Genomic DNA, 27,530 nt, shown 5'->3' with positions numbered 1-27,530 from the left:
AAGAGCACAGTCCATATTCAGCAGGAAGATTCCTTTATAATGGCGAATTTGATAATACACAGTACTAGAGTAGGCCCTGAGTCACTGGGCCACAGGAGGCAGGAAGGGAGCAGGTCTGAGGACCAACACATTCCAGGGCTCACGTCACACTGCACTCATGCCAGGAATGACCGCTACGTACCTCCCTGAAGTTCGGCCCACCCACCAGTTCAGTCAAGAATTACGCCACATTTAATTCTTCGGTTTTGGCCACTGAAGAAAATCCACCATGACGACAGGATTTCAGCACAACAGTCTCTTTCCAGTCATGAGAGATATGAATGTCCCGGCTCTTGATAAGAAACAAGTTTGACTTCTCTTGCAAGAACCAAAGAGAATTTTTTTCTTTATTATCCGTCGAGATATTTATATATATTTAAAACAGTCCATTCGGTGCACTGTTTCCCTGGAAGATTTCTCAAGGTCACCCCTCCAGTAGCTAGAGGGGTCATGTATCAGGGAACAAAGAATTAAGACACTTCAAAATAAGCAATAAAAATCCTAGTGCAACACTCAGAAGCAGATGGTGGGCTTGCAGGGTGGAGGGGAAGGAAGCAGGTGCTGTTCAGGGGCAGGGTGCGGCCTCTGGAAAAAGCCAAGTGGACACAGGAGCATCAATAAGCAGGAAACACTGCTGGGGAAGGCCTGTTTCCTTCTGTGCTCTCCCCAGTTCTCAGGGCTGAGGACCCTACCCCTCACCTTCCACCCACTCTGGTGACCTGCACGCTAAGTTGGGTAGTCTCTGACTGAAACAGGCCTAGGCCAGGAATGGGGATCCAATTCCAGAGGACCCAGGTGGGTTCCTTTCAGGCTATTCCAAGCAAGAGGTACCTGGGAAAAGGCAAGGAAAGGAGACGCTTCAAAGGCTCACAGAGAAGAAGCAAAAGGTGACTAGTAACACAGTGGCTCTGAACCTGGCTCTGTTGTGGGGGGGGGGGGGGGGGGGAACCTGGGGCCACTGCCACCTTATCCCTGTGCTGGGGACAGACTGCTCTGTCTTCACAGCCAGCAGCAGCCTGAATACGCCCCACATCCCTTTCATATGGATATACGCACACAGTTGTAGATTTCTTAACTGACATAAATGCAACGGATTCAGGTTCATTCCACTTTACTCTAAGCTGCTCGGTCCCCCGCCCTGAGGGGTTCACACGTTCGGCCCTGGCCAGGCTCCTCCCTCCCCCCCACAGCAGGATAGTGACCCCAGGATGAGTAGAGGACACACACCATAACAGGTGCCCGGTGGGGAGGGCCTACCTCAATGAGACTTCTGTTTCTAACCCTGAGAACCTAAGGAATTGTGAAGGACTCGGAGAGGGAGCTGGGGTTAAAGGTCACCGGGCTTTTTATTGCAGTTAAAGCAGACTCGGACAGGATGGTCCCAGCCTCGAGAGGGGACAGCCCGGCGGTCATGGGAACACTCATCACAGAAGCCCTGTCCGCAGGCCCGGCAGTGGTGCTTGGAAAGCTTGATGCTGAACTCCTTCCGGCAGCTGTGGCAGTGCAGGATCTCGTGGTCAGGCACCCAGTACGCCGGCCTGGCCGCATCCTTCACCAGACCTGTGGCAGGAGCAAACGACGATGAGCGGGATACACGGACCCAGCACGCCGAGTCCCACCGGGCAAGAAGCATCCTCGGGCACCTCTGGCTCGCAGTCCTACTGCGCACAGTCCCCTACAGAGGCCTTCACCCCGTACCGTGCGGCTCTGAATCTCCAGAGCTGGCACCTAGGCACTGGGCTCCCGGGTGACCCTGAGGCGCAGCTCCAGTAAGAACCACTGGAATAACAATAAAGCAGCCCAGACTCTGGGAGTCGGGACATCCCTTCGTTCCAACCCCAGCTCCACTGAGCACGTGTTCATTAGCAGCTGCAGGATTAAGAGACGGTTCCCTAACCCCTCAGGGCCCTGGCTTCCTCATCTTCAACAAGCCACATTCAAGAGCAGCTGTGGGGATTACGAGAAAGAATATGTCTAACGTTGGGACCCGCCAGCCAGAGAGCGCTCAGCAGGTGAGCCCCGTGGGGAGCAGACGGCAGGCTCTCTGTGCCAAGGGCAGCCCTGCTTCTCCCAGGTACCCTTGAGAGCAGATGCGACCTGAGCTTCAAGCCTGGGCAAACCTATTCCTATACCCTCGAGTCAAAAGTTCATCTACTCGCCTTCGAGCCCCAGTGGTGGTAAATCAGATCCAAGCAATTTTCACCACCACCCAACCCAGGAGCCTCTGGTTGTTCCTTGCAATGGGCAGAGACAGCCGAGGCCCAGCCAACCCTGCCTAAGCCTTCCGCACACCGGTGCGTTTCCCTTCCCCTTCCTCTCACCATCCTAGTTACAAGTACCCCTCCCATCAGGAGGTAAATAAAGATTTTATATCCTAAATGAAGAACTGACTAGTGAGGTAGATTAAAGACAGCCACAAATTCTGACACTCCTGCCCCTCCCTCAGACCCAGGCAGGCTTTGTGACTAGGGGAAACTAGAGTAGGAGTACCAGTTTCCAGGCCCAGACCTTAAGACAGTGCTGACTTCTACTTCCTACCTCTCGGAACAGGAGTCCTAAGCACCCCGTGTAAAAAGTCTTAACGCCCACTGGAGAAACCATGAAGAGAGGCCTGGAGGATACATGGAGATGGGTTCTACCAAGCCCACCTTCCAGGCATCCCTGACAAAGTACCCAGCGTGTGAGTGAGGTTGGCTTGACCCCTCAAGACGGGTCAGGCTGCCATACTAGAGCATCAGATGGAAACTCTAGGCAATGCCACCTGACCAGAATAATAACCATTCCTGACTCAAAGTTGTGAGACATGATGAAACGGTGGTTGTTTTCAGCCTTTACATGTTCAGGTAGTTTGTTACACAGCAACAGATGGTGTAAAGAGATGGCCTCCGGGAATAAACACAAAGGTATGCAGAAGCAAGAAAATGTAAATTCTCAGTCCACTCCTTGCTGTCCAACTCAATCTAGGTCAGCAAGCTCTGACAAAATGACAGCCCAGGGCACCGTGAAACCCCTCATCCCACGTACACTACACCCACCTAGTGGTATGTCAATGGCTGTCACTACAGCTCCCAAAGTGCTCTGCACGGCCTCGCCCACCTTCCGAGCAATCAACGTCCCGCCTTCGTCGTCAGCCTGTGCTTCGGTAACATCTGTGGACAATGAGAAAGGAAAAGCCATCACCTCTTAGGTCATTTCCCAAATGGAAAACTGGGGCAAACACTGTGCTACCCTATAAAGACTATAGGGGTCTGGGCTGTGGGTCAGGACAGACCCTGACACCAAGTGACCTCTGTTAGTCCTTTACTTCACTCTGGAGCTGTTTTAGAACCAGAAAGGGTCTAGGAACAGGACCAAGAGCCTTCTCCAGGAAGAAGATCCAGTCTAAGCCATGTCTGATAAACGCAGGACAGGGCTAAACCCCCCAACCCAGGACTAGCACCCCCTAGGACTCTATTAACAAAGAGCTTAGAGGATGCCAGCCAGGACCAGGGGAGCAGCTGCCCTTAGAAGAGCGACTGGGTTAGGAACAGGGTTACGGGGCGCCTCAGTGGCTCAGTCGGTTAAGTGTCAGACTTTAGCTCAGGTCATGATCTCTTAGTTCGTGAGTTTAAGCCCTGCATCAGGCTCTCTGCTGTCAGCACGGAGCCCGCTTCAGATCCTCTGTCTCCCTCTCTGCCCCTCCCCAACTTGCTCGCTCTCTCTCAAAAATAAACATCTCGAAAAAAAAAAAAAAAAGAACAGGATTAGGCACGTGGGGGTCCACTTCCCAGTACCCTGTGCCAAAGAGAGGGTCCCCTCCACCCTTGCAGCCCCTGGGCCCCACGTTACCTAACTGGACATTCCTGGCTTCATAGCAGTTGTCACACACCCGCACTGGCGCAGGGCCCCAGCCCCGCTCGGGCACTGGCCGGGTCTTGGATGAACAGCTGTCACAGAAGCCCTCCCCACAGGCCCGGCAGTGATGCTTGGTGTCGTTATCTTTAAAGGATGTAGCACATTTGTTGCAGCTCTGTTCCAAGCCCAAAACAGAGAGGCAGGTATTATTCGTTTCTGCTCAGCTGAGAAAAGTCAGCGAGACCCAGGGGAGGACCACAGGCCTCCGGTCACATGGAATGCACCCACTGAAGCACAGCTGTGACTATCATTTTCTTCCAAGAAATACCTGGAAAGGCACCTTATATCTATTTGGCTGAGTCACAGCGTTCTCAGAAAAACTATGTTAATTCTAGCCAGAAGACCAATGAATTCATTTTTTTCCTACAGCTTCCCAAAAGAGCCTTTGGGAAGTTGGTGGAGAGTGAGCTTCCCGTCACAAAGTGTTTGGACCAAAGCTGGGGACTCCCTTGATGTGGTTACTGTAGAGATTTATGAACCAGGCCAAATGACCTCTAAATTGCCCCTCTCCCTCCAGATTCTGTTATCTAGGACTTCAGACATCTATCTAACCAATAATAACTAGCCCCTCCAGGCCAAGAAACTAAAACCCACCGGAAAGAAAATCAGAGTAACACAAAGGGAAATCAATGGGCAAAGAGAACACTGGCTGCCTCGACGCACCCCGCCTCTTCTAATACCCTGGGAGCTAATCTGACTGAAAGAGAAATTCCACACCTCCCTCACAAAATAAGCTTAGAATGAATGGGGCAAAACGGCACCAGCATGGGCCACACCAGGGATGCGGGTGCATCCTGCCACACCATACCAGGATCTGGGAGTTGGGCCTCCAGTACGCAGGGGCGATCTGGTCTGTCAGCCAGGAAGTTACAGCCTTGGTGGGCCCAAGGCTAAGCTCAGACACTGACTGAGCCATAAAGTTCATCCCATCCAAGAGGCGCTGGGCAGCATTGTTGTTGTCCTTCAGAAATCCATCGGTCTGAAATGAAAATGCAGGCTCCCATCATTCTCCAAAAAGAGCAAAAGGAAGGAAGGCGAGGGGTCTCAGGTGAGTAGCACACTCATCACGGTCAACTCAGAACCACAAACTCCCGGGCAGAGAAGAGTAGACCAGGAGTCCCTCTGGCTTCTAGGCAATACCACAGCCAACCAGTCATTACTGACTTATTCCTTTCAAGGCGACAAGATCTGGTGCACAGCTGTTCAATTCAGGCCTTACCTGCCAAACAACATGTATAATCCAGGAGATACTCGAGTGAGGATGGTACCTCCTCCAGGAAGCCCCCCACCCCGGGCTGGGTTTAGCCCTTCCTCTCGGTTTCTTCTGAGAATCCTATTTTCACATGTAAAGACAGTATCTGTTTACATATTTGACTATTAGACCAAACCCTCTGAAAATAACCTATCTTCTTCATTTTTGTACTTTTAAGTGTCTAGTTCAATTCTGGGCATACAGTACTCAACCAACCTAAGTTCAAATAATGAAGGAGTGAATGAACGAACAGAAGGGGAGGGGCCTGTATCCTCTAATCCTAAGGACCATGAGGAATGTGGCCTAAAAGTGAACTAGGATATTACTACTTTCTTGGAATAGAACTATTTACCATAGAGACAACAGCTTTCACAAGAACAAACACAGATCCAAAAACAAAAGACATTAGTCATAAAAAGTACAGTGAGAAAATTATACTAGTTCAAGGCCACACTAAGTCCTTGGGACAGGATGGCCTGGCCCATCATGCCAAGAGGGTGGGTTCCTGAAATGAGCCCATCCCACAGGGACAAATTTTAGTGGGGCTGGAAACTGGAGAGAGGAGGAACAAAACACTAAGGACATCTTCAGTTTTATGAGCTGTAGGACCTGGAAAAGCTCAAGATGGCTGCAGGGAGGCCTGTCAGGCAGGCCTTAGGAGTCACCCAGCAAGTAAGATAAGTTCCTTAGAGAAAAATCTTTTTTTTTTCCTACAAATAGAAAGTGTGTTTTGAATTACTGGCAATTCCAAGTGTGAGTTGTGGTTTGATGCAGAATGAAATCACCACATAGCTACCTCAAAATTGAATTCAAAAGTCAAATTAAAAAATAGGGTCTACAGTAATCCCACTTCTTAGAATATACTGCAAGAAAATTTCCCAGAAGAAAGGCTTTCTTACATAAAGAATGTCATAGCATTTTGATAATAAAAACATTATGTAAACAGCATAAATATTCAAAAAAGGGGGGATGGGGAGGGGCACCTGGGTGGCTCACTTGGTTAAGTATCCAACCCGACTTCAGCTCAGGTCATGATCTCACGGTTCATGAGACTGACTGCCCCCCATCGGGCTCCACGCTATCAGCTTGGGATTCTCTCTCTCCTTCTCCCCCTCCCACTCTCCCTCTCCCTCTCCACCCCTCCCCCACTCACACATGTGCTATCAAAATACACATTTTTTTAATTTAAACATAAAAAAAGAGGATGGGAATCAAAATAAAGCATAAGACAATGTTACACAGTTGACTACAAAGGAAAATCATGAGAAGTAGAAGCAATGTGGAAATAAAATGATGGTATGAGGGGCATCTGGCTGGTTCAGCCAGTGGAACATGCGACTCTTGCTCTCAAGGTTGTGAGCTCAAGCCCCACACTGGGTGTGGAGGCTGCTTAAAAAATAAATAAATAAAAATAAATGGTGGGATGGGAAAAAAGCAGGTAAATGGCACGTAAATTACATTTGCATCTATACAAACATGCCTATGGAAAGGAGAATGTGAAAAAGTATTTCATTTGCTAAGGCAGTACAACAATAGGCCAACATTTAGTTTATTTAAAGTTCTCCTTCTAACATGGAGGGTATTAGGCTAAGTGAAATAAGTCAGGCAGAGAAAGATACCATAAGTTGCTCAGGATCCATGTATGAGTGAAACATAACAGAAGACCAGTTGGGAGGGAAAGCGGGGTGGGGGGGCAGTCACAGAGAGGGAAGGAGGCAAACCATAAGAGACTCTTCAATACTTAGAACAAACTGAGGGTTGATGGGGGGCGGGGGAGAGGGGAAAGTGGGTGATGGGCATTGAGGAGGGCACCTACCGGGATGAGCACTGGGTGTGGGACCACTGGGAAACCAATGTGACAAGAAATTATATATAAAAAAGATAAAATAAAAAAATAAAGTTGTGCTTCTAATATACATCCAGGAAGAAATGAAAATAACGGTCTCGAACAAGAAAGGCTCTCCAGATCCTGCCTTCCTAAACCACCAATATATTAAAATTCATGGTTAACCTGAATTCCAAACAAGCTCCACTTTTCCACACACATGAATAACTGAACGATACAAGAAGAAAAACAGAACCGCTCTCACCCCCGGCCACACGTGCACAATCTCTGTCCGTACCACCGTATCCACAGGATCTTGGTTCCCAAACCAGTACTGCCGGCTACGGTAGACCACGCCGCAGTTAGGACACTCGATCACATACCTACGAGGAAAGCAAACAGACCCTGTTACCCAGGCAGGTACCTGGCAGACGAACACACCAACAACCCTCAGCTACATCGTCGTCATTTAAACTCACCCAGACCAGGCATATTTTGCGAGACCCATCCAGGGGGAGTCAGTGGAAGCGGATGTCTTGGGCACTACGCTGACCTCCTTGCCTCTCTCATAGCAGGCCTGAAACATGGAGCACTCTGCCAGCTTCTTCTCTGTACACCAGACCCCCTGGCCTCTTTATGTCCCTGTCCAGCCCCCTCCCAACAAACCATACCAGCTGAGGGTTTACAGACTCGGGAGTCCAGCACATCAGAGGAGGGATCATTGCTCTAAAAAAAGCCAGTGCCCTGAACAATCATGAACTGAATGTGGCCCGGGCCCGGGCCCCAAAACTGAGCTGTAATTTATACCCATCACGGTCCATTCAACTGGGTTCCCGCAGGGCACTCCTGCTCTGGGGAAGAATGAACAGTCAATGGACATGGCCCTGGCATAGAAGCCAACAGAATAACAGGAAAATCTGCTGGGAAGTCAATAAATAAATAAACCAAGGGGCCCCAGCATCAAAGGCCTCTTGAGTTCTTTTGGTTAGAGCTGGGGAAGAAGTTCCCGAGATACTCGGTTTGAGTATCAAATTCTTTGGGATACAGTAAAGGGTGGCCCCAAGCCAGTCCTCAAAAGCCGAGCAGAATCCGCAAGGCAGCTGCGGGAGCAGGGAGAAGCTCAGAGCACTCACCTTGCAGGTATAAACCCGGTTGTCGTACTGGTGGGAGTATCTGCAGCGGCTCTTGGCTTCGTGAGGGACTCCTTCTTTCCCATGGTTCATGCTGTTCTTACATCCAGCCCTGAGTGAAGCCCAAAAGCTGACGGTGAGGCGGCTAAAGAAGCCCCCGCCACTTCCAGAGTCTGAGCCGGAGCCAGACACAGGGCCGAAACCAGACCTTGGTTACAAACTGGGCCCTGAATAGTGAGCACAGAGGGCACGGCGCATGTCTCAGAAATCCACATGCCTCTCTTGTACTTGAACCAACAGCACGCAAAGGCACTACTGGCCTTGTGTGAGGAGAAAGGAGAAAAGGAGGAATCTCCTCCAGGAAAAGCCACCTGGTCCCACAGCGGAAAGGAGGAGCCTGAAGACACCACCTTGACAGGAGATAAAGACTGAACGGCTCTCGGCAAACCCCCAAATCCAAAAAGCAGGAAATGGGAAGTTTAGCCAGAACAGGCTGCCAAGATGTAAAACAAAAACCAACCTCCAAAATTTGGCAATACATTAAGAGGAGGCTTAAGCTGAACAAGAAAACCTTCCGAATCAACAGTGAGCTCTGCCATCCTGACAAGGCAAAAACAGAGATCGGGACTTCAGAGTTTCACTGTCATAGGAGGGAAAGTTCTGGAAACCCTGGTGAGGCTGTTAGAATGGAAAAGTGATGATCCAAAAGAACCTAAGTCCCTCATGCTGGGCTATGGGGTAAACAAAAAGGAAGGTAAGTCATGCTGGCAACTACCATCCCTCTTTCCTCACCAAAATAATCTTCATTCTCTGAGCCCAGGCTGTGTAATCTAAGAACCAAACCCTTTTTACATATTCAGAGGCCAAGGTGGTGGCCCTTCTGAGCCCAGCAGGTAGCCTACAGGGTTCCATGCAAAAACAAACACACAAAACCTTTCACAAAAGGCTCAGGTCTCCTCCCCTAAATGGATAAATCTGGAGGAGGAGGACCAGAGGTCCTGATGTGAGCAAAGACAATTCAATTGTGAAGATGGTGATGGGGTGGGGAAGTGTCTACGGGACCGGAGACTGCAAAGCACTTAAATCCGCCGAGCTCCATGGGACAAGTCACCTGACTGATTTAATAGCCATCAACAGCTCAAATTAATCCAGTGATCTTCAAAGGGTGGCCCCAATCGGCAACATCAGCATTACCTGGGGACTTATCAGAAATGCAAACTCTCGGGCCTTACATCAGACCAACTGAATCAGAAACTGGGGAGGCAAGGCCCAACAATCTGTTTTAACGTGTTTTTCTGGTGCACACGAAAATGGGAGAATCACTGCCTAAAGCCCCCGTAACAAAGTGTGGTCAACAGACCAGCAGCACAGCCATCACCCGGGAGCGTGTTAGAAACACACAATCTTAGGGGCGCCTGGGTGGCGCAGTCGGTTAAGCGTCCGACTTCAGCCAGGTCACGATCTCGCGGTCCGTGAGTTCGAGCCCCGAGTCAGGCTCTGGGCTGATGGCTCGGAGCCTGGAGCCTGTTTCCGATTCTGTGTCTCCCTCTCTCTCTGCCCCTCCCCTGTTCATGCTCTGTCTCTCTCTGTCCCAAAAATAAATAAAAAACGTTGAAAAAAAAAATTAAAAAAAAAAAAAAGAAATACACAATCTTAAAAGCAGACCTTCCGGCTCAGAATCTGCATTTTAACAAAATCCCGAGGTGATAAATACACAGATTATAAAATTTGAGAAGCACTGCCCTAATTTAGCGTTCTCAACTCAACATATTAGAATCATCTGAGGACCCTTTTTAAATGCACCAGTGTGAAGGCCCCACCCCAGATCTGTTAAGTGCGAATCCTTGGAAGGGAGGCCCAGGCCTTGATGATTTTGTAAGATCCCTGGATGATTCTAATGTGCTCGGAGTTTGCCCGCACGGTGAAAGGAATCAACCAGGACTAATACCTACCACAGAGCTTTGTACACACTAGGCTACCAAATATCAATGAGTTTAATGACCACAGCGAAAAAGCCTTGGTAGGAGAAACACAGAAAAACAAAACAACTGAAGTTTTCCATAGTAAAAACTTCCCAAACCAGAAGGCAATGGCCCATCTAAACCAGGTGGGAATCTTCAGAGGATTCTTCATAATCATGTGTCTTACAACCTCAGAGTGTGGTCCCCCGACTGCCAGGACCACCTGGGTACTTATTGGCAGTGTCCTTCTCAGAGCCCCGCCCATCCTTAATTCAGAGCCTGTGATTTACCCAGACCCTAGGTGATCCGCATGCACACTGAAGTCTGAATTCTGAGCCTCTTTTCCCAAGATGGCCAGCCTCACTTACCCACAGCTGAGGCACAAGGAAGAGCAGGTGAAGTATTCATCTGGAAAAAAGGAGCTGTGCGCCATCTGGTCATCGGGGATCTCACCGCTGAAGCGGTCACTCAATGCCTGCCGAGGAGGAAAGGCGACACGTGAAGGCACTTGGCGGAGAGCCCCGTGCTTTGGCCCTTCCACTACGTGCCTTTCTAAGTCCCCCCTCGCTGCTGGCTTATTTCTCACAGGCTCCATGGCCGGGAGAGGCAACCCAATGACTTCTCCTCACCCTCGACCTTCTTGGCCCGACATGCCCCAGTCCTCACCACAGGAAACCTGAGGAAGAACCAGCTCATTTCCCAAGAGGTCAGAAGGGACCCAACAAAGTTACTGCGCTCTCCTGATTACCTTGGAGGTTAGGAACACCTCACACACTCAGTCTTTCATTCAAAACCACCGCAGACATTGACTAATGCCCATTGCATCTTTTGAAGCAGGAACCAAGGAACTGAGACCTGAGAAGAGGGCTCGTCTTTAAGTCAGAGAGAGGCAGAGCTGAGCGGTGAGCTGGGAGTTCCCTGGGCGTCTACCCCAGTTCTAACCACAGGCGCTCTTTTTCCGCTAGGCCACAGAACTATCTCAGTGTCAAAAGGAAGGCATCAGCCAAAAAACAAGGAAGAATACGGTGCCTGGCAGCCTTTTATCAACTAAAGTAACCTAAAAGACCGCAAATGGCCAAAATAAATGCCAAGAAAGATAAAGTATTTGCAAAAGCAAACTGAAAAATTTTATGTTGAAAGGTAGCTTTCATTGCTGTTCCTCTGTTTTCAGGCATTACTTTATACTGAAAGTATTTTTCAGGTTAACTTCTTCCTGCCAGGCCCTTACTCATATGCAATGGGAAAAAATCATATAAATTAAATAGAAATGGGATTTTCTATTTTTATTTTAATGGGATTTATTTATTTTTGAGAGAGACAGAGCACAAGCGGGGAGGGGCAGAGAGAGAGAGGGAGACACAGAATCCGAAGCAGGCTCCCAACTCCGAGCTGTCAGCACAGAGCCCAACACAGGGCTCGAACCCAAGAACCGTGAGATCATGACCTGAGCCAAAGTCGGACCCTTAACTGACTAAGCCACCCAGGCGCCCAAACTTTAAAAATCATTGTATGCATGCAGTTCCGGGCTTCTAAGTTTCAATCTCCCGTGCTGAGGCAGCCATGCACTATTCCAGAGGAAGAGAAGGAAAAGTGGCTAAAACAGAAAGACAAGTTATTTCCCTTAGTAAAAAGGCAAAAGAAAATTTAAGATGCGATTTGGGAAAAGAGCAGATTGATTTTAAACTAAGGCTCTCGTGAGCCGCCCGAGTGGCTCAGTCAGTTGAGCATCCAACTTTGGCTCAGGTCACAATCTCACAGTTCGTGAGTTCGAGCCCCACATTGGGTTCTATGCTGACAGTTCGGAGCCGGGAACCTGCTTCGGATTCTGTGTCTCCCTCTCTCCCTCTCTCCCTCTCTCTCTCTGCCCCTCCCTCGTTTGTGTTCTGTCTCTATCTCTCAAAAATAAATCAATGTAAAAAAAAAATTTAAACTAAGGCTCTCGAGCTCTGAAGGGAATTTCACTTAAATGAGAACTTACTTGTTCAAATTCCTTTTCCTTTTCTCAGTGAGGTCTTAGTATCCTGAATTCCAAAATCAAGTGTTTACAGAGGCACATGACATCAGTGTTGAGCCAGGCCAGGTATGGGACACTAATGGCAAGGAACGTGTCAAAGTGAGGGTGCGCGGCTCACCTGAGGGCATTCATATTCGGCCTCTGCGAGGCTAAGGCACGGGGCCCTGAAGACACCATCTGACAGCAATGGCCCAGCAAGTGGCAATCCTTCACTTAGACCAATAGAAAAGGCCTGACAAATAATACATGTAAGTTCTGTCCTCTTGGGGGTATTTTGTGAGGAGTAGCTTAGGGAAAACACTAAGCTTTCCGGAGAGAGAATATAAATAACTATACATAGGAATATTAAAGAGAATAAACAAGAATCAAAAGTAGAATCACTCACCAGCCTACATGGCCTACTCTGTCCCACTTCGAAATGACCCATCCTTCCAGGGGTTTTTGGTCTCGCCTCTTCCCCCAAAGCCTTCCCAACCCCTCAAGACATACCACACTCCAAACAGCCTTCTCCAAAACAGCTGTCGTATTCGATACCTGACAGAGGCACTGAGTAACTAGGCAATGAGGCACAGTTACGGCCCAGCTGTACGGATCTGACCTCGCAGACGAGAAGATACGCGCCGTGAAAGCGATTTCCTACCTTTGTATCCTCCGCTGACTCCCAGCGAAGGTCGTGACAGGTGCTCAACTAGGACCTCTGAAACGAAGCGGTCCAACCCCCGTGCATACGCCAACCTCCTCCCTGCCCTCCGCGCCAGGCTTCATCTCATGCCCACAGACCCTCTCAAATTTAACGCCAGCTGCTCCCTGATTTGCCAAATTACTGACAACTCTTAAAGCCGTATTTCTCCAACAGGTATATGCATAGCTGTCTGGGGCTGGCTGTGGGAAAATACAGCATTATGTTCCTAATGCATCAGTTTACTGAAAGATTTGGAGAGGAAGTTTGATAGATACAGACTGCGCAAACCCGGGCACAGTATGACACCGAACAATTTGGGTAAATAAAACATGAGACACCCCCCCTTCCCCGCAAAGGCATATCAGCTTGTAGTTTCCAGGTCTGTCTGCACCCTTTGTGCCTCTACTTCCTTATCTGTAAGATGGGGATGCTGGTAGTACCTTCCTCAATAGGAGCCTTCACAATTAGACTATAGAGATCAGATGAACTTAAACATGAGGAGCACCTGGCATAAATTAAGAGCATAGAAAACACTCCCTGCCATTATTAACGTCCTTTGTGTCGTTTCCTATGCTGATAATTTTCTTATTTTTTTCCTTGGATACCCTCCTACCTAATCCAGGTAACACACAGGGGATACAAAAACCTCCCTCCTTTCCAAGACAGCTCACTGGTCTTCACAGTTGCTTGCATTTGTTGGCGAATTTTATTAGCGAGCTCTATGCCCAAAGTGGGGATTGAACTCACAGCCCTGAGATCAAGAGTCACATGCTCCACCGACTGAGCCAGAGAGGGGCTCCTTCCTCCCTTCCTTCCTTCCTTCCTTCCTTCCTTCCTCTCTCTCTCTCTCTCTCTCTCTCTCTCTCTCTTTCTTTCTTTATATTTATATTTAGTTTATTTAGTTTTGAAAGAGAGAACAAGCTGGGGAGGGGCAGAGAGAGAGGGAGACCGAGCATCCGAAACAGGCTCTGCACTGACAGCAGAGAGCCCAACACAGGGCCCGAACCCATGAACTGCGAGATCATGACCTGGGCCTAAGTCAGACATTCGACTGACTGAGCCACCCAGGTATCCCTATTTTTTAATTTTTTTTTTTTCAGTTTATTTTGAGAGAGACAGAGAGAGAATGAACACACGTGTGGGAGGAGTAAGAGGGAGAATCCCAAGGAGGCTCCACTGTCAGCGCCGAGCCCGACGAGGGGCTCGATCTCACAAACCGTGAGATCATGACCTGAGCCAAAATCAAGAGTTGAACACTTAACCAACTATGCGACCCAGGTACCCCTATTTTTTCTTTAGTAGGCCCTATGGCCAATGTGGGGCTTGAACTCAGTGGGTGAACATTTAGTTGCAAAAAGACGTGTGTGTATCTGATGGGGTAACATAGGAAGGAAAAAAGAAAAAAAAAAAAACTAAGGAACATAGAAGCTACTAAAGAGGTATAGGGAAAACCAAAAAAGAGTATCTTAAGTCAGGCAGAGAAAGACAGGTACCATATGTTTTCACTCATATGTGGACCTTGGGAAATTTAACAGAAGACCATGAGGGAGGGGAAAGGGGCAAAAAAAGTTACAGAGAGGGAGGGAGGCAAACAATAAGAGACTCTTAAGTACTGAAAACAAACTGAGGGTTGATGGGGGGTGGGAGAGAGGGGAAAGTGGGTGATGGGCATTGAGGAGGGTGCTTGTTGGGATGAGCACTGGGTGTTGTATGGAAACCAATTTGCCAATAAATTATGTTAAAAAAAAAAAAAAAAGTATCTTTACCCCAGAGTTTTTTCTTTTAAACAAGTAACTGAAAGGATAACCTAAGTACTAGTTTCCCTCAGGAAAAATATCAAATGTAGCCCGAGTTCACCAGTTGGGCCGAATTCAGGGGGGATGCCACTCCCCCGAAAATATAAAATTGCAGCCCAGGAACAGTGGCAGCACAAGGTTCTTTCTGTTCCAAACCCAAGTGGCCTGGCTCACTTCTCTGAAAGTTCTTCAGAAAAATGGCAGCAAGCATCTCAAGGCGTGAAACAGTCTGCAGCCTGATTCCGTGGTACGCATGCCCAGAGAACCTCCACTGCCGCCCGCCCTAGACCAAGTCACTGCTGGCTTATGCTGGCCAGGGCAGCCATAACCTCTTGTGACATCAGAAAGAGAAGAACTCCTAGGTTAACCAGCCTCATCACTTCAGACGCTCATCACCCCCTCACTTCCCTCAAGTCGCTGAAGAGCTGGTAGCTAGTAATGAATCGGAGCTTAACAAACTTCAGGAGGACTGACATCCACCAACAGTATGGGAATACAACAGCAGAGCTGTTCAAAACAAATCCAATGTTAGTGTGTTTTAGATACAAGGGTAAAGAGAAACGATCCTCCTTTCTTTCCAGTGTGGACCCTGCCACCTAATTCATATACTTCGTCTTTCAAAAATTCCAAACCTCACATCATTCCAGTTTTTCTTGGGCTCTCCTCCTCCTGAGGTCCCCAAGCTGTTAGAGAAAGGCAGGGAAGGACCTCTCCTGAGAAAGCTAGGGGGAGCATTTGAGACAACTCTAGAAAAGGTTGCCTGGAGACCAGATGATCTTGAACTTTAGTTGCCTTGGCAACAGTATGACCCTTTCTACTGAACCTGTAAGGTTAGTCCCAGTCATCAAGGGCTAGCGGTGAATTTTCTGATTCAAAATGGAGACTCTTACGTAAATCACTGATGCCACCCAACTCCCAAATGTAATAACTTTATAAATAGACACCTCCTGATGTGATAGAATTGGAAAGTCAGAGTTTCTACAATTAAAGATCAGAGGCTAAAGAAGGTTTAAGATGGTTCTCTCACATATTCAGAACTGTAAATACAGGTAAGTTAATTCAGTATTTCACTCCCTTATTCAACAGAAACCTGAACAGCTCTTTAAACAGATTTACCTGCTCAGTGAGGGCACGCTCTGCTGGTAGGAGTGTGAGCTGTTACTACCATGGAACCTGGTCAAGAAGGGGGAAATAACCCGGCTAGAAAAGAGGGACTGGAGCCTGGACCACACAGTGGCCGACTGGCAGGAAGAATGATCAGGTCAGCATGATGAATCAAGAAACAGCGGGCGGGCCACGAGAGCAGAGGACCACTGTAGACCTCTTTCTCACACAAATTCTGCAAACTCTTCTGTCCTCATTCAGCACATTTCCTGTTCCATAATGAACATGGAAAGGGGCACTTAGGCTCCCTGGGAATCCAACAGTGCTACATCAACCAGGTGGAAGCTCATAAGTAAGATACAGCTAGTAACTTTTTTAAAGTATACTAATTGCATTAAGAAAGAGGTATGTTTCAGGCGTGCCTCGGTGGCCGACTCTTGATTGATTTCAGCTCAGGTCGTGATCTCGCGGTCATGGGATCCAGCCCCTTGTCGAGCTCCAAGCTGAGCGCCGAACCTGCTTAGGATTCCTTCTCCCTCTCTCTGCCCCTCCCCCACTCATGCTCACTCTGTCTCTTGGAAATAAACAAACATTAAAAAAACAACCTCTTAAAAACTGAGAACAAACTGAGGGTTGATGGGCGGTGGGAGGGAGGGGAGGGTGGGTGATGGGTATTGAGGAGGGCACCTTTTGGGATGAGCACTGGGTGTTGTATGGAAACCAATGTGACAATAAATTTCATATTTTAAAAAAATTTAAAAAAAATTAAAAAGTACACGCAGAATGTTCAGTATAAAAAAAAAAGAACGAGGTATGTTTTATGTACTATTTTAGAAAGATAATTCAAGATTCCGTGAAAAAACGCAAGCTGGAGGATAACAGGAATCATACGATCCCTTTAAGGGAGAAAAATAAATACATGATATACTTGTGTAGCACTGAAAATCTCTAGAAGCATATACAAGTATTAGTAATGGTTATGACGGGGGTGGAGAGGGACCTTAACTCGTAACCTTACACATTTCTGTACTATTTGAATTGTATATCATGAACACACACTGCTTTTTTAATTAATAAATGACTTTTTGAACATGAAAATACAATTTATGGGACTATCCTTTCTAAAGGCAACTGGCACGTGCATCAGGAACCTTTCAAGATGACTACACTCTCTGACCTTCTTAGGAGTGGAGTAACTACTGAGAAGGACCAGATTCCACTGGGTTAAAGGCTCCGACTTGGTAGCCAGACTAGCTGGTTCAGATTCTCCAGCACTGACTGAGTCATCTCAAGCAAATTAATTAGCTTTATGCCTCCAGGTCTCTACCTCATACAGCAGGTATGAGGATTAAGTGAATCTATTACACGCAGTGCAGAGCATACACTACGTGGCCCACAGTGAACAACCGGTGACATCGGTCAGTAATAGCAGAGGGGTTGTCATTTACCCTAAGGAAACAGGCACAATGTAAACAATTCCTTTAAATATACAGAAAATAGAAGAAGAAGGAAAGACGAAAACCACTACTAAAATAAGAGCAAAATTAACTAAATGTAAAAAATGATCCGTCCTCCGTATAAACGAAAAGCAGACAGCTTTTTTTTTCAAGACGTGTTTTCATAAAACATTTAATGGCATGGGGGAAAACACTAGGCTTCAATGTTCCGTGAACAAAGCAAAGTATGTAACTGCACATACATACACTCTGACCCCAATTCTCTGTTTAAATAAGTAGAGGGCACCTGGGTGGCTCAGTCATTAAGCAGCTGACTCCAGCTCGGGTCATGATCTCACAGTTCCTGAGTTCGAGCTCCACTCCAGGTAAAAACACAGAGCCTGCTTCAAGTGAGGCATGCTTCTCTCTCTCTTTCTCTCTGCCCCTGTGGGACTACCCCTGATGGGATTCTCTCTCTCACTCTCTGCCCCTCGTTCACTTACGCTCTCTTTCATTCATACATACATACATACATACATACATAGCAAAGACGAGCACCTGGGTGGCTCAGTTGACTGAGTGTCCAACTCTTATTTCAGCTCAGATCATGATCCCAGGGTCATGGGATGGAGCCCACGTCAGGCTCTGCACTGACAGCATGGAGCCTGCTTGGGTTTCTTTCTCTCTCCCTCTCTCTCTGCCTGTCCCCCTCCCCCACGACTGCAAGCTCTCTCTCTCTCAAAATAAACTTTAAAATAAACAAATAAATAAATAGCAAAGAGGGGCACCAGGGTGGCTCAGTCACTTGAGTGTCCAACTCTTGATATTGACTCAGGTCATAATTCCAGGGTCATGGGATCGAACCCCAAGCACACTGAGCATGCAGCCTGCTTGAGATTCTGTTTCCCTCTCTCTCTAAAATTAAAACAAACAAATAAGTAGCAAAGACTCACATACCACCATTTATCTACTTTTTCATACTTAGCTTATATTATTTTGCCATTACAAAAGAATGCACTATTCACATCCCCTCTAAAGGTCTCCTATGTTCCTGTGGAAGAGTTTAAGATAAATTCCTAGAGATGATTCACCTAGAATATGTATTACTCATATCTTCACCTACACTAGATATTTCTAAATTGCATTTCAAAACAGTTGTACTAATTTTGTTTATTTTTAATTAATTTTTTTTTAGTAACCTCTATGCTCAATGGGGCTCAAACTCATGACCCCAAGATCAAGAGTCGCACATTCTACCAACTGAGCCAGTCAGAAGCCATGGTTGTACTAATTTTAACTTCAACTGGCAGGTTTTATTTTTGTTTGTTTTGTTTGTTTGTTTAGAGAGAGAGTGTATGGGAGAGGGGGCAGACAAAGAGAGAGGGAATCTTAAACAGGCTCCCCGCTCAGCACAGAGCCCAACACAAAGCTGGATCCCATGACCCTGGGATCACGACCTGAGGGGAAATCAAGAGTCCCAATGCTCAACAGACTGAGCCACCCAGGTGTCCAGGTGCCCCCCGCCCCTGCCACCACCATGGGAAGTCAGTAAGAGTCTGCACTGCTTCACATCCTTTTGGACATTTTCTTGCCAGACTTTTCAGTGTTTGCCCTCATACCGCTGGGGTTTTCATTTGAGTTTCTTTGATCCCTAGAGAGCTGAGATTTCTTTATTTGTGCATCCCAGTTTTGATCCCCTCATTTGTGATTTGTGTCTGCATGCTCTTAAAAGTTTATACACTTTCTCCTGACAATATTTCTGTACATCTTATCTAAAATAAAGAGAAATTGGGGCGCCAGGGTCCCTCAGTCAGTTAAGCGTCTGACTTCGGCTCAGGTCACGATCTCACGGTTCGTGAGTTCGAGCCCCATGTCAGGCTCTGTGCTGACAGCTCAGAGCCTGGAGCCTGCTTCAAATTTTGTGTCTCCCTCTCTCTCTGCCCCTCCCCAGCTTGCACTCTGTCTCTCTCTCTCAAAAATAAGCATTAAAAAAATTTTTTTTAAATAAAGAGAAATTTACATAGGAAAAAAAATTACCTTTGTCATATTAGAACATACCACTTCGTGAAGTGTTTCTACTGAGTTAGCGACTCAGGACAAGGCTAAGAATACCAGAGAGAGAAAGAAAAAACTGGGAGAAGCAGGAAGCCAAACAAATTATTTTGGCATTGATAATTTATCTGTTTATGCCCATCCCCACTCATCTGTTCCAAAAAGAATTCAAGACTCCTTGTAAAAATGAATACAACAAAATAAAGCCAAATAAAAAATAAATGGAGAGGTGCCTGGGTGGCTCAGTGGGTTAGGCATCGAACTCTTGGTTTCAGCTCAGGTTATGATCTTGTGGTTCATGAGTTCGGGCCCCACGTTGGGACTCTCTCACTCTCCCTCTCTCTCTTCCCCTCCCCCCCTCAAAATAAACAAATAAACTTAAAAAAATAAAAAATAAATGGAGAAGGACAGCCATTCTATTATATACTGCTATGAACTATGAAGATTTCAGTTAGTGTATTTCAACAGCAATAAAACTCTACTGGGTCAATTTGCCTAATGCAAACCTCACCAGTAGCTTTCCATCAGAATGATAATCAGAGAAGTAACAACTTCTGACCTAAAGAAGAAATTTAAAAAGCAACAACCAAAAAAGACAAAAACAAATTTTTCCAGGATTTCAGCAAGCTGCAAGAACCCCACAATTCCCTGGGGAGAGTCAAAGACGCATGCTTCAATAGATAACTTCTGCCCGTGGAGAGAAGCCGCATGTCCTGAGTCTCCACTCCAGAGACTAAAGAATACAGGGTCCAAGTGAAACTCCACAGATCCTGGTTACCAAGAATCATCGCAACTCCGGCTGACCAGGCTCAGTGTATTTACAGAAAACTTCATGAACCATACCAACTCCTACGCATAGAGTGTAACTATTTTCTTCAAAATTGCCTAACAAACTGGCCTGGAGGAGGACATCCAAATCTCCTGAGGGTAAAAAATCCCTGAGCGCTAATTACTGCTTACAGCACTCAGTGTGCTTGACAGTCTAATTTAGACATTAAGCTGGGTTAGCTTAGAGAAAACCTAAGGAATTCTAGAACCCAGCCATTGGCCTTGTCATTAAAATGTACACTAATCAGGGAGCCTGGGTGGCTCAGTCAGTTAAGCATCTGACTTCGAGCCCCATGTCAGGCTCTGTGCAGACAGCTTGGAGCCTGGAGCCTGCTTTGGGTTCTGTGTCTCCCTCTCTCACTGCCCTCCCCTGCTTGCTCTCTCTCTCTCAAAAATAAACATTAAAAATTTTAAAAAAAATTTTTATGTATACTGATCAGATTTACAGTTCTTTGTATAACAGGGTATGGATTCTGCCTCTTTTGACGGTGGAATCTTCCACTGTGACTACCTTTGAGCCACTTCAAGGACATAAGCCAGTACATTTAAGTACCTCAACTCTAACTAGAAGTATGTATTTCATGAATGATTCAAATACAATCATTTTTCATAGTTTTTTCCTTTGAATCATCCACACCACTGAACACTTACTGAACGTTTACTATATACCAAGTGCTTTGTTTCTTCAAGACTGTTGCTCTCATTCAATCCTCAGCTCAACTTCAGCGGGAACATTCTTTTTTTTTTTTTTTTAAGTTTTATTTATTTTGAGAGAGAGAGCAAGAGCAGGGGAGAGGCAGAGAGAGAGAGAGAGAGAGAGAGAGAGAGAGGATCCCAACCAGGCTCCATACTGTCAACACAGAGCCTGACATGGGGCTCAAACCCACGAACCGTGAGATCATGACCTGAGCCAAAATCAAGAATTGGACACTTAACTGACTGAGCCACTCAGGCAACCCCGCCCTTTCTCTTAAGTTTTAATTTTATTTGAGAGAAAGTATGTGAGCATGAGTGGGGTAGGGGCAGAGGGAGAGAAAGAGAGAAGCCCAAGCAGGGCTCCATCCCATGAACCATGAGATCATGACCTGTGCCAAAATCAAGAGTCAGACGTTCAACCGACTGAGCCACCCAGGCACCTGGGAACATTCTTTTGTTATCCCTATTTTAAAGATGAGGAGAAAGGTTCGAAGAAGTCCTCTAAGGACAAAGATTATTGTCTATCTTGTTCTCCACCGTATTTCCAGCACCTCAAACTTTACCTGGCACATAGATGCACTCTTTTATTTTTTGAATGAATGAATGAACCAACGAACAAATAAACTAAAGTTCCCAAGACCAAGTAAATGGATGGTAAGTGGCAGAACTGGAATATTCCTACAAGTCTGTCTGACTCCAGAACCCAAAATACCACAGACCGGATAGCTTCTAAACAATGGAAATGTATTTCTCACAGATCTGGAGGCTGGAAGCTCAAGATAGAATACCAGCAAGGTCAGGTTCTGGTGAGGACCTGCTTCGTGGTTTACAGATGGTGCCTTTGTACCGCGTCCTCGCTTGGTGGAAGGGGCGAGGGAGCTCTTTGGGGCTTCATTCTAAGAAATTAATCTTATTCATGAGAGCTCGATCTTCAAGACCCAATCACCTCCCAAAGGCCCTCCAATACCATCACAGCAGGCATTAGGGTTTCAACACGTGAATTCTGGGAGGATACAAACATCCAGCCTAAAGCAACCATGATGCAAAAACCACAAAGTTTGTTTAAAGGGTAACTTTTCAAAAAAATTTTTTAATGTTTTTTGTTGTTGTTGTTGTTGTTTTGTTTGCTTTGAGAGAGAGAGAGACATAGCACGAGCTGGGAAGGGTCAGAGAGAGAGGGAGACCCAGAATCCGAAGCAGGCTCCAAGCTCCAAGCTTATCAGCACAGAGCCCGACATGGGACTCGAACTCACAGACTGCGAGATCATGACCTGAGCCGAAGTCAGACACCCAACCAACTGAGCCACCCAGGCGCCCCTAAAGGATAACTCTTCATTTTGATACAATGTCAAACTTGTAGAAAAGTTTAAAGAATAGTACAAGAAACGCTCATATACAAGTTACCCATATTCACTAATTGTCTATATTGTACCCCAATACGAACCTTTTAAAAACTCAGTGGAGGGGGTTCTTGGGTGGCTCAGTCGGTTAAGCGTCAGACTTCAGCTCAGGTCATGATCTCACGGTTTGTGGGTTCAAGCCCCACATCGACTCTGCGCTGACAGTGCAGAGCCCGCTTGGGATTCTCTGCCTCCCTCTCTCTCTGCCCCTCCCCACTTGCACTCTATCTCAAAATAAATAAATAAACTTAAACAAAAACAAAATTAAAAACCTCAATGGGTTGGGCAAATCCGCATATGTCTGATGTTTGTTCCAGTGTGCACAGAGCCTACCTCATCTTATGCCAAACCCCTTTCTCCTATCCCTTCCTTCCTATCCCTCCCGGCCCCAGTCTCTATCCCCTAGTCCTCGGGGTGTCCTCACAACCCTAACTCCAATCTTGTCAACAATCCCCAGCCTCTCTCCAGATCCCACACCCGCAGCACTGCCCCAAACGCCCTGCTCCCTTCCTGCTCCTCTGTCCTAAGCCTGCAGGCCTGGTAACACAGCGGTTAGCACAGAGCAAAGAGCACACTGCAAAAAGGAAGCAGCATTCACAGGGATCCACTTGATGAATTATCAAGAATGGTAAAATAAATAAGAGGTTGTGTTGAAACAAAATCCCTGCAATACTAAAAACAGAAAAACAGAAAAAAAGACACCAAATAAGTAAAAATACTTAAATAGGATTCCATGTCCAACTATGCGAAACAGCACAAATGCGATGATAGATGCATAGATATATACATACACACATGCTTTTGATGCAATCTACTTCAAGAGAATATAACGTAGAATAATTCCAAATATAGAAAGAGCTTTTATGATATACAGTTGTGGTATTTTTTATAATAGAGAAATTTTGCGGTGCCTGGGTGGCTCAGCTGGTTAAGTGTCCAACTCTTGATTTCAGCACAGGTCAGGATCTCACAGTTCACTAGATCAAGCCCCACATTGGGATTCTCCCTCTCTCCCCCTCCTCTCTCTGCCCCTCCCCCTGCTTGTGCACTCTCTTTCTCTCCCTCTCCCTCTCTCTCTCTCTCTCTCTCTCTCTCTCTCTATATATATATATATATATAAGTAAAATGAATAAACTTTAAAAACATATAAATAAATAAACTCATTTTCAAAATTTCAAAATTTCAGAATTCTGTTAAAGAGAAAGTCTCACTTAGGTAACAACATTATCTTTATCATCTCTTGAACCTAATACCCCTTTTAATACCCCTTTTAAATAAAGAAAAGACAAGTCCCAGTCTCCTTCCATGAACAACAGTCTCTAGAGAGGAAATAATATGTTGTTATATTTGTTGAGAAGCAGGAGAATCTTATTGGTTATATAGGGTTCTGGAGTAAACCAGCCAGGGTGTATACCTGCTGCTACTTACGAACTGTGTAACCGATTACTTCACCTCTGTGCCTCAGTTTCCTCATCTGTAAAATGAGGATGGTAACTGTACTTCATACAGGGTGGTGATGTAAGGATTTTTTCCTTTTTTTTTAAATTTTTTTATTTTTGAGAGAGAGAGAGAGAGAGAGAGACAGAGAGACAGAGCAAGAGCGGGGGAGGGGCAGAGGGAGAGGGAGACACAGAATCTGAAGCAGGCTGCAGGCTCTGAGCTGTCAGGACAGAGCCTGACACGGGGCTTGAACCCACGAACAGTGAGACCATGACCTGAGCCAGAGTCAGACGTTTAACCGACTGAGCCACCCAGGCCGCTCAGGATTTTTTCTTTATAAAGATTTTTTTTTTTTAACTTTTCATTTAAGAAAGACAGAAACAGCATGAGTGGAGGAGGGGCAGAGAGAGAAGGAGAGAGATAATCCTAAGCAAGTTCCAAGCTGCCAGCACAGAGCCCCATGCGAGGCTCAAACCCCCAAAACTGTGAGATCCTGACCTTAGCCTAAACCAAGAATCACTCAACCAAATGAGCCACCCAGGTGCTCCAAGATTTTATTTTTAAGTAATCTCTACACCCAACATGGGGCTCAAACCCACAACCCCGAGATCAAGTGTCACACACTCTACCAACTGAGCCAGCCAGGCGCCCTTGGCGTAAGGATTAAATGAACTAATTTATACACATTCCTCTGAATGCTAATATACAATAAACAGCAATTACTGTTATAGTGTGTCTGTGTTCATTTTTTATCTTGGGAAACTTCTACCTGTGACAGTGGTTTTCCATTTATACTGATAACAAAAGTTGCCTTCTTAAATAAATTTAATACAGGCTTAAAAAAAAAAAAAAGGTGAATCCTGTTCAGATAGCTGAGCCTCAGTACAAGGTCAACTCACCAGGGCTGGGCCACACCACGCAGAAATGAACGCTTTTTCTATCCTCTGAAAACCGGGTTTTTCTGACATGGGGACCCATCACTTTTTAATTATCACCCAAGATTCCTCTGTACTCATGCTCCCGGCAAGATGAGCTCACTCAACACTTGTGAACTCCACTCACACACTTCCTTTCCTTACAACCTGTCCTTCCAGCCCCGGTTTCCAATCCCCAGCAACAACATGGGAGCAGAGTGTTCTCGCCACCCACTGGTACCCCAGTGAGAGGCACTTGGGGCAGGAGCCAACTGACCTTCAGGGCTTTGAAGATGACCCCCGGGTGCCGGGGAGAACGGGTAGTGTTGTTCTCTAGCTGCTGCTCCAGAGCACGCCGGAGCCCAGAGAAGTCCGTGGGAGGGTTGTAAGTCCTCGTTCCCTTGTAGTGAATGGAACTGAAGGCTTCAGGGAAGCGGCCCAGCTTCCGGAACCGGTCCTGGATGAGCTTTTCTGGCACCTCGGAGGGGTGATCTGGACAAGGAAACAGGTACATAAACAATGACCCTTCTTTTAAAAAGAAAATCTGTCTTTCACTATAAAAGTAGTATATAGTCTGACTCTATATAACGTACACCTACAGGCAGAACTCATTTACGCTGTTAGACTTCAGGTTAGCCTTGCCTAGAAGGGAGCATGAGCAGGGCTTCCCCATGAAGTGGGTGCTGGCATGTCATGGTCTGGTACTGATTTCACAGGTACATCCAGACTGTGAAACTCATCGTGTTATACACTTTTGACATGATGTGCACTTTTCTGTATGTACGTTATACTTCAAAGGAAAGTCTTTTTCTTTTTAATCTGCTCACTGTAAAAAAATCCAAACATGTCAAAGCATGGAGGAAAATAGATTTCCTCCGCTCTCTCCTACTTCCCAGAGGTGGTTATAGTTCAGTGTTTACCCTTTCAGGCCTTTTTTTTTTCCTACACACTTACCAACACATATATGCAACTTGCTTGTATCACTTAATAACATACTGTAATTATCTGTCCTTTTCATGACACACTCTGAGAAGTCCTTTATTCTTTTTAATAGCTACATTCCATTCTATAGGCATATTTAACCAGTTATCTACCAATGAACATTTAAGATAAATAGCTAGGGGCACTTGGGTGGCTCAGGCAGTTGAGCATCCAACTCTTGATTTTAGCTCAGGTCAGGATCCCAGGGTCATGGGATTGAGCCCTGCATCGACCTCCATGGTGACAGCACGAAGCCTGCTTGGGATTCTCTCTCTCTCTGTCTCTCTCTCTCTCTCTCTCTCTGCCCTTGCCCTGCACTTGTTCTTACTCTCTCTCTCAAATAAATAAAATTTAAGAAAATAAAAGTAAAAAAAATAAAACCACCTAGCGGTAGATGGTACACAGAAACAAGATTTTTTTTATCCATGAAGGGCTCATTATTTCAAAATCCTGAGCTAAAAATTAAACCTTCCCCTTACCAAATTTGTAAAAATCCAAAATGGCATAAAAATGCAAATCACAGGAGGCATCTGAAAGTCAGCATTTCCAGTCTTCTTACCTCAGAGTCACTTGCTAAGGAGCCTCTGCTGGAACATTTAGATTTCTCATCTTCCTGCTAGACCCACATCCTTCATTCGGCCCCAGCCTCTCCACTTCCCTCTTATGCATGCCACTGCCCTGGCTCGGCCCCCATCACTTCTCATCCAGTACCGTGGTAACGTCCTGGCTGGTCTCCCTGCCTCCAGGCATGCCTCTCTAGTTCATCCTGCAACGGGCAGCCGTGGGATCTTTTGAAAATATAGATCTGATCATGTAACTCCCTGCTTAAAATCCTTCAGGGGCTCCTGTCATACTTGAGAACTGAGTCAAGGCATCTGTGATCCGGCCCCCGAGCAGCTCCACCATTTCCTCCTGTACAATCTGTGCTTCAGATACAACGAGCCGCTTCATTTACTTATCCAACAAACATCTAATGAGAGGCAACCATGTGTCAAGCACTCATCCAGGCTCTTTAGATAGAGATTACAAGACAGGCAAGGTTCCTGACTTCATAGAGTTTCCACTCTAATGGGAAAGAAACAAAAACAAGCAAGGAAGCACACAGGATGATTTCAGATAGTGATAGGTGCCCCGATGCAAATGAACAGAGCGTAACCACGAGGGTGCAGGAAGAAGGACCACTTTACAGGGGACATGAGCCAGGGCTCCAAGCCAGTGAGAGCTGAGTTGGATCTGAAGTATGGCCTGCTGAGGGAACAGTGTTCCAGGCAGACAGAGCAGCATATGCAAAGGTGGTAACACAGAAAAGGCTGGCGTGTCTGCTAAAGGGAGTGTGCATATACGTCACGTGCGCGGGGGCAGGCAGTGGGCAGCGGAAGGGGATGAAGGACATAACCAGAGAAGGAGTTCAGAGACACAGACAGGACTTAACAGTAAGGACACCGTAACTAGTCTGTAGTGAAAGCCACCGACAGCTTGTAAGCAGGAGTATGACACGATCTAAATTATCGATAAAGCCTTTGAAAAGATCTCCCTGGATGCTGTGTGGAAGGTGCACTGAGGGGCTAGAACGGAACTTAGGAAGCTATTAGAGAACCACATGCAGTTTCCTAGACACAATCTGCTCCTTCAAACCACCAGGGGTTTGGGCTTTCCAGAGCGTCCTTCCCCCACTGCCCTATCAAGTCACCTGTCCAGAGTTCAAACATCACCTCCCCTCTCCTAGATCCCCTTAGGATCTATAAAGATCCTCCCTCCTCTGGGGGTGCCTGGGTGGCTCAGTCGCTTAAGCACCTGACTTCGGCTCAGGTCGTGATCTCACGACTCATGGGTTCGAGCCCCCACATGGGGCTCTGTGCTGACAGCTCAAAACCTGGAGCCTGCTTCAGATTCTGTGTCTCCCTCTCTCCCTCCCCTGCTCCATTCACACTCTCTCGCTCTCTCAAAAGTAAATATAAAAAAAAAAAAAGTCGGGGCACCTGGGTGGCTCAATTGGTTAAGTGTTCGACTTCGGCTCAGGTCATGATCTCGCGGTTCCTGAGTTCAAGCCCCACGTCAGGCTCTGTGCTGATGGCTCAGAGCCTGG

At 46.5% G+C, this 27,530-nt stretch overlaps 1 protein-coding gene across 6 annotated transcripts in view; it reads right to left on the bottom strand.

The window, feature by feature from the left end:
• Positions 1-1,361: 1,361 nt before the first annotated feature.
• The window catches only part of ZFYVE1 (zinc finger FYVE-type containing 1), a 51,557-nt gene continuing 25,388 nt past the window's right edge, over positions 1,362-27,530 (bottom strand). Inside the window, exons 1-10 of one of the 6 annotated variants that reach the window (XM_049612512.1) lie at positions 15,226-20,294; positions 12,080-12,191; positions 10,470-10,576; positions 8,144-8,252; positions 7,490-7,587; positions 7,276-7,393; positions 4,742-4,912; positions 3,868-4,048; positions 3,075-3,188; positions 1,362-1,599 (exon numbers count right to left, since the gene is read on the bottom strand). In XM_049612512.1, coding sequence (XP_049468469.1) covers positions 1,367-1,599; positions 3,075-3,188; positions 3,868-4,048; positions 4,742-4,912; positions 7,276-7,393; positions 7,490-7,587; positions 8,144-8,252; positions 10,470-10,534 — 1,089 coding nt within the window. In that variant the 5' untranslated portion in view covers positions 10,535-10,576; positions 12,080-12,191; positions 15,226-20,294 and the 3' untranslated portion in view covers positions 1,362-1,366. The other 5 variants (XM_049612509.1, XM_049612510.1, XM_049612513.1 and 2 more) reach the window with 5 other exon arrangements.

This window comes from Panthera uncia, assembly GCF_023721935.1.
Source record: "Panthera uncia isolate 11264 chromosome B3 unlocalized genomic scaffold, Puncia_PCG_1.0 HiC_scaffold_1, whole genome shotgun sequence".
NCBI classification, from domain to species: Eukaryota; Metazoa; Chordata; class Mammalia; order Carnivora; family Felidae; genus Panthera; species Panthera uncia.
Note: the sequence above shows the minus strand (reverse complement) of the source record. Positions and strands in the feature narration are given on the sequence as shown.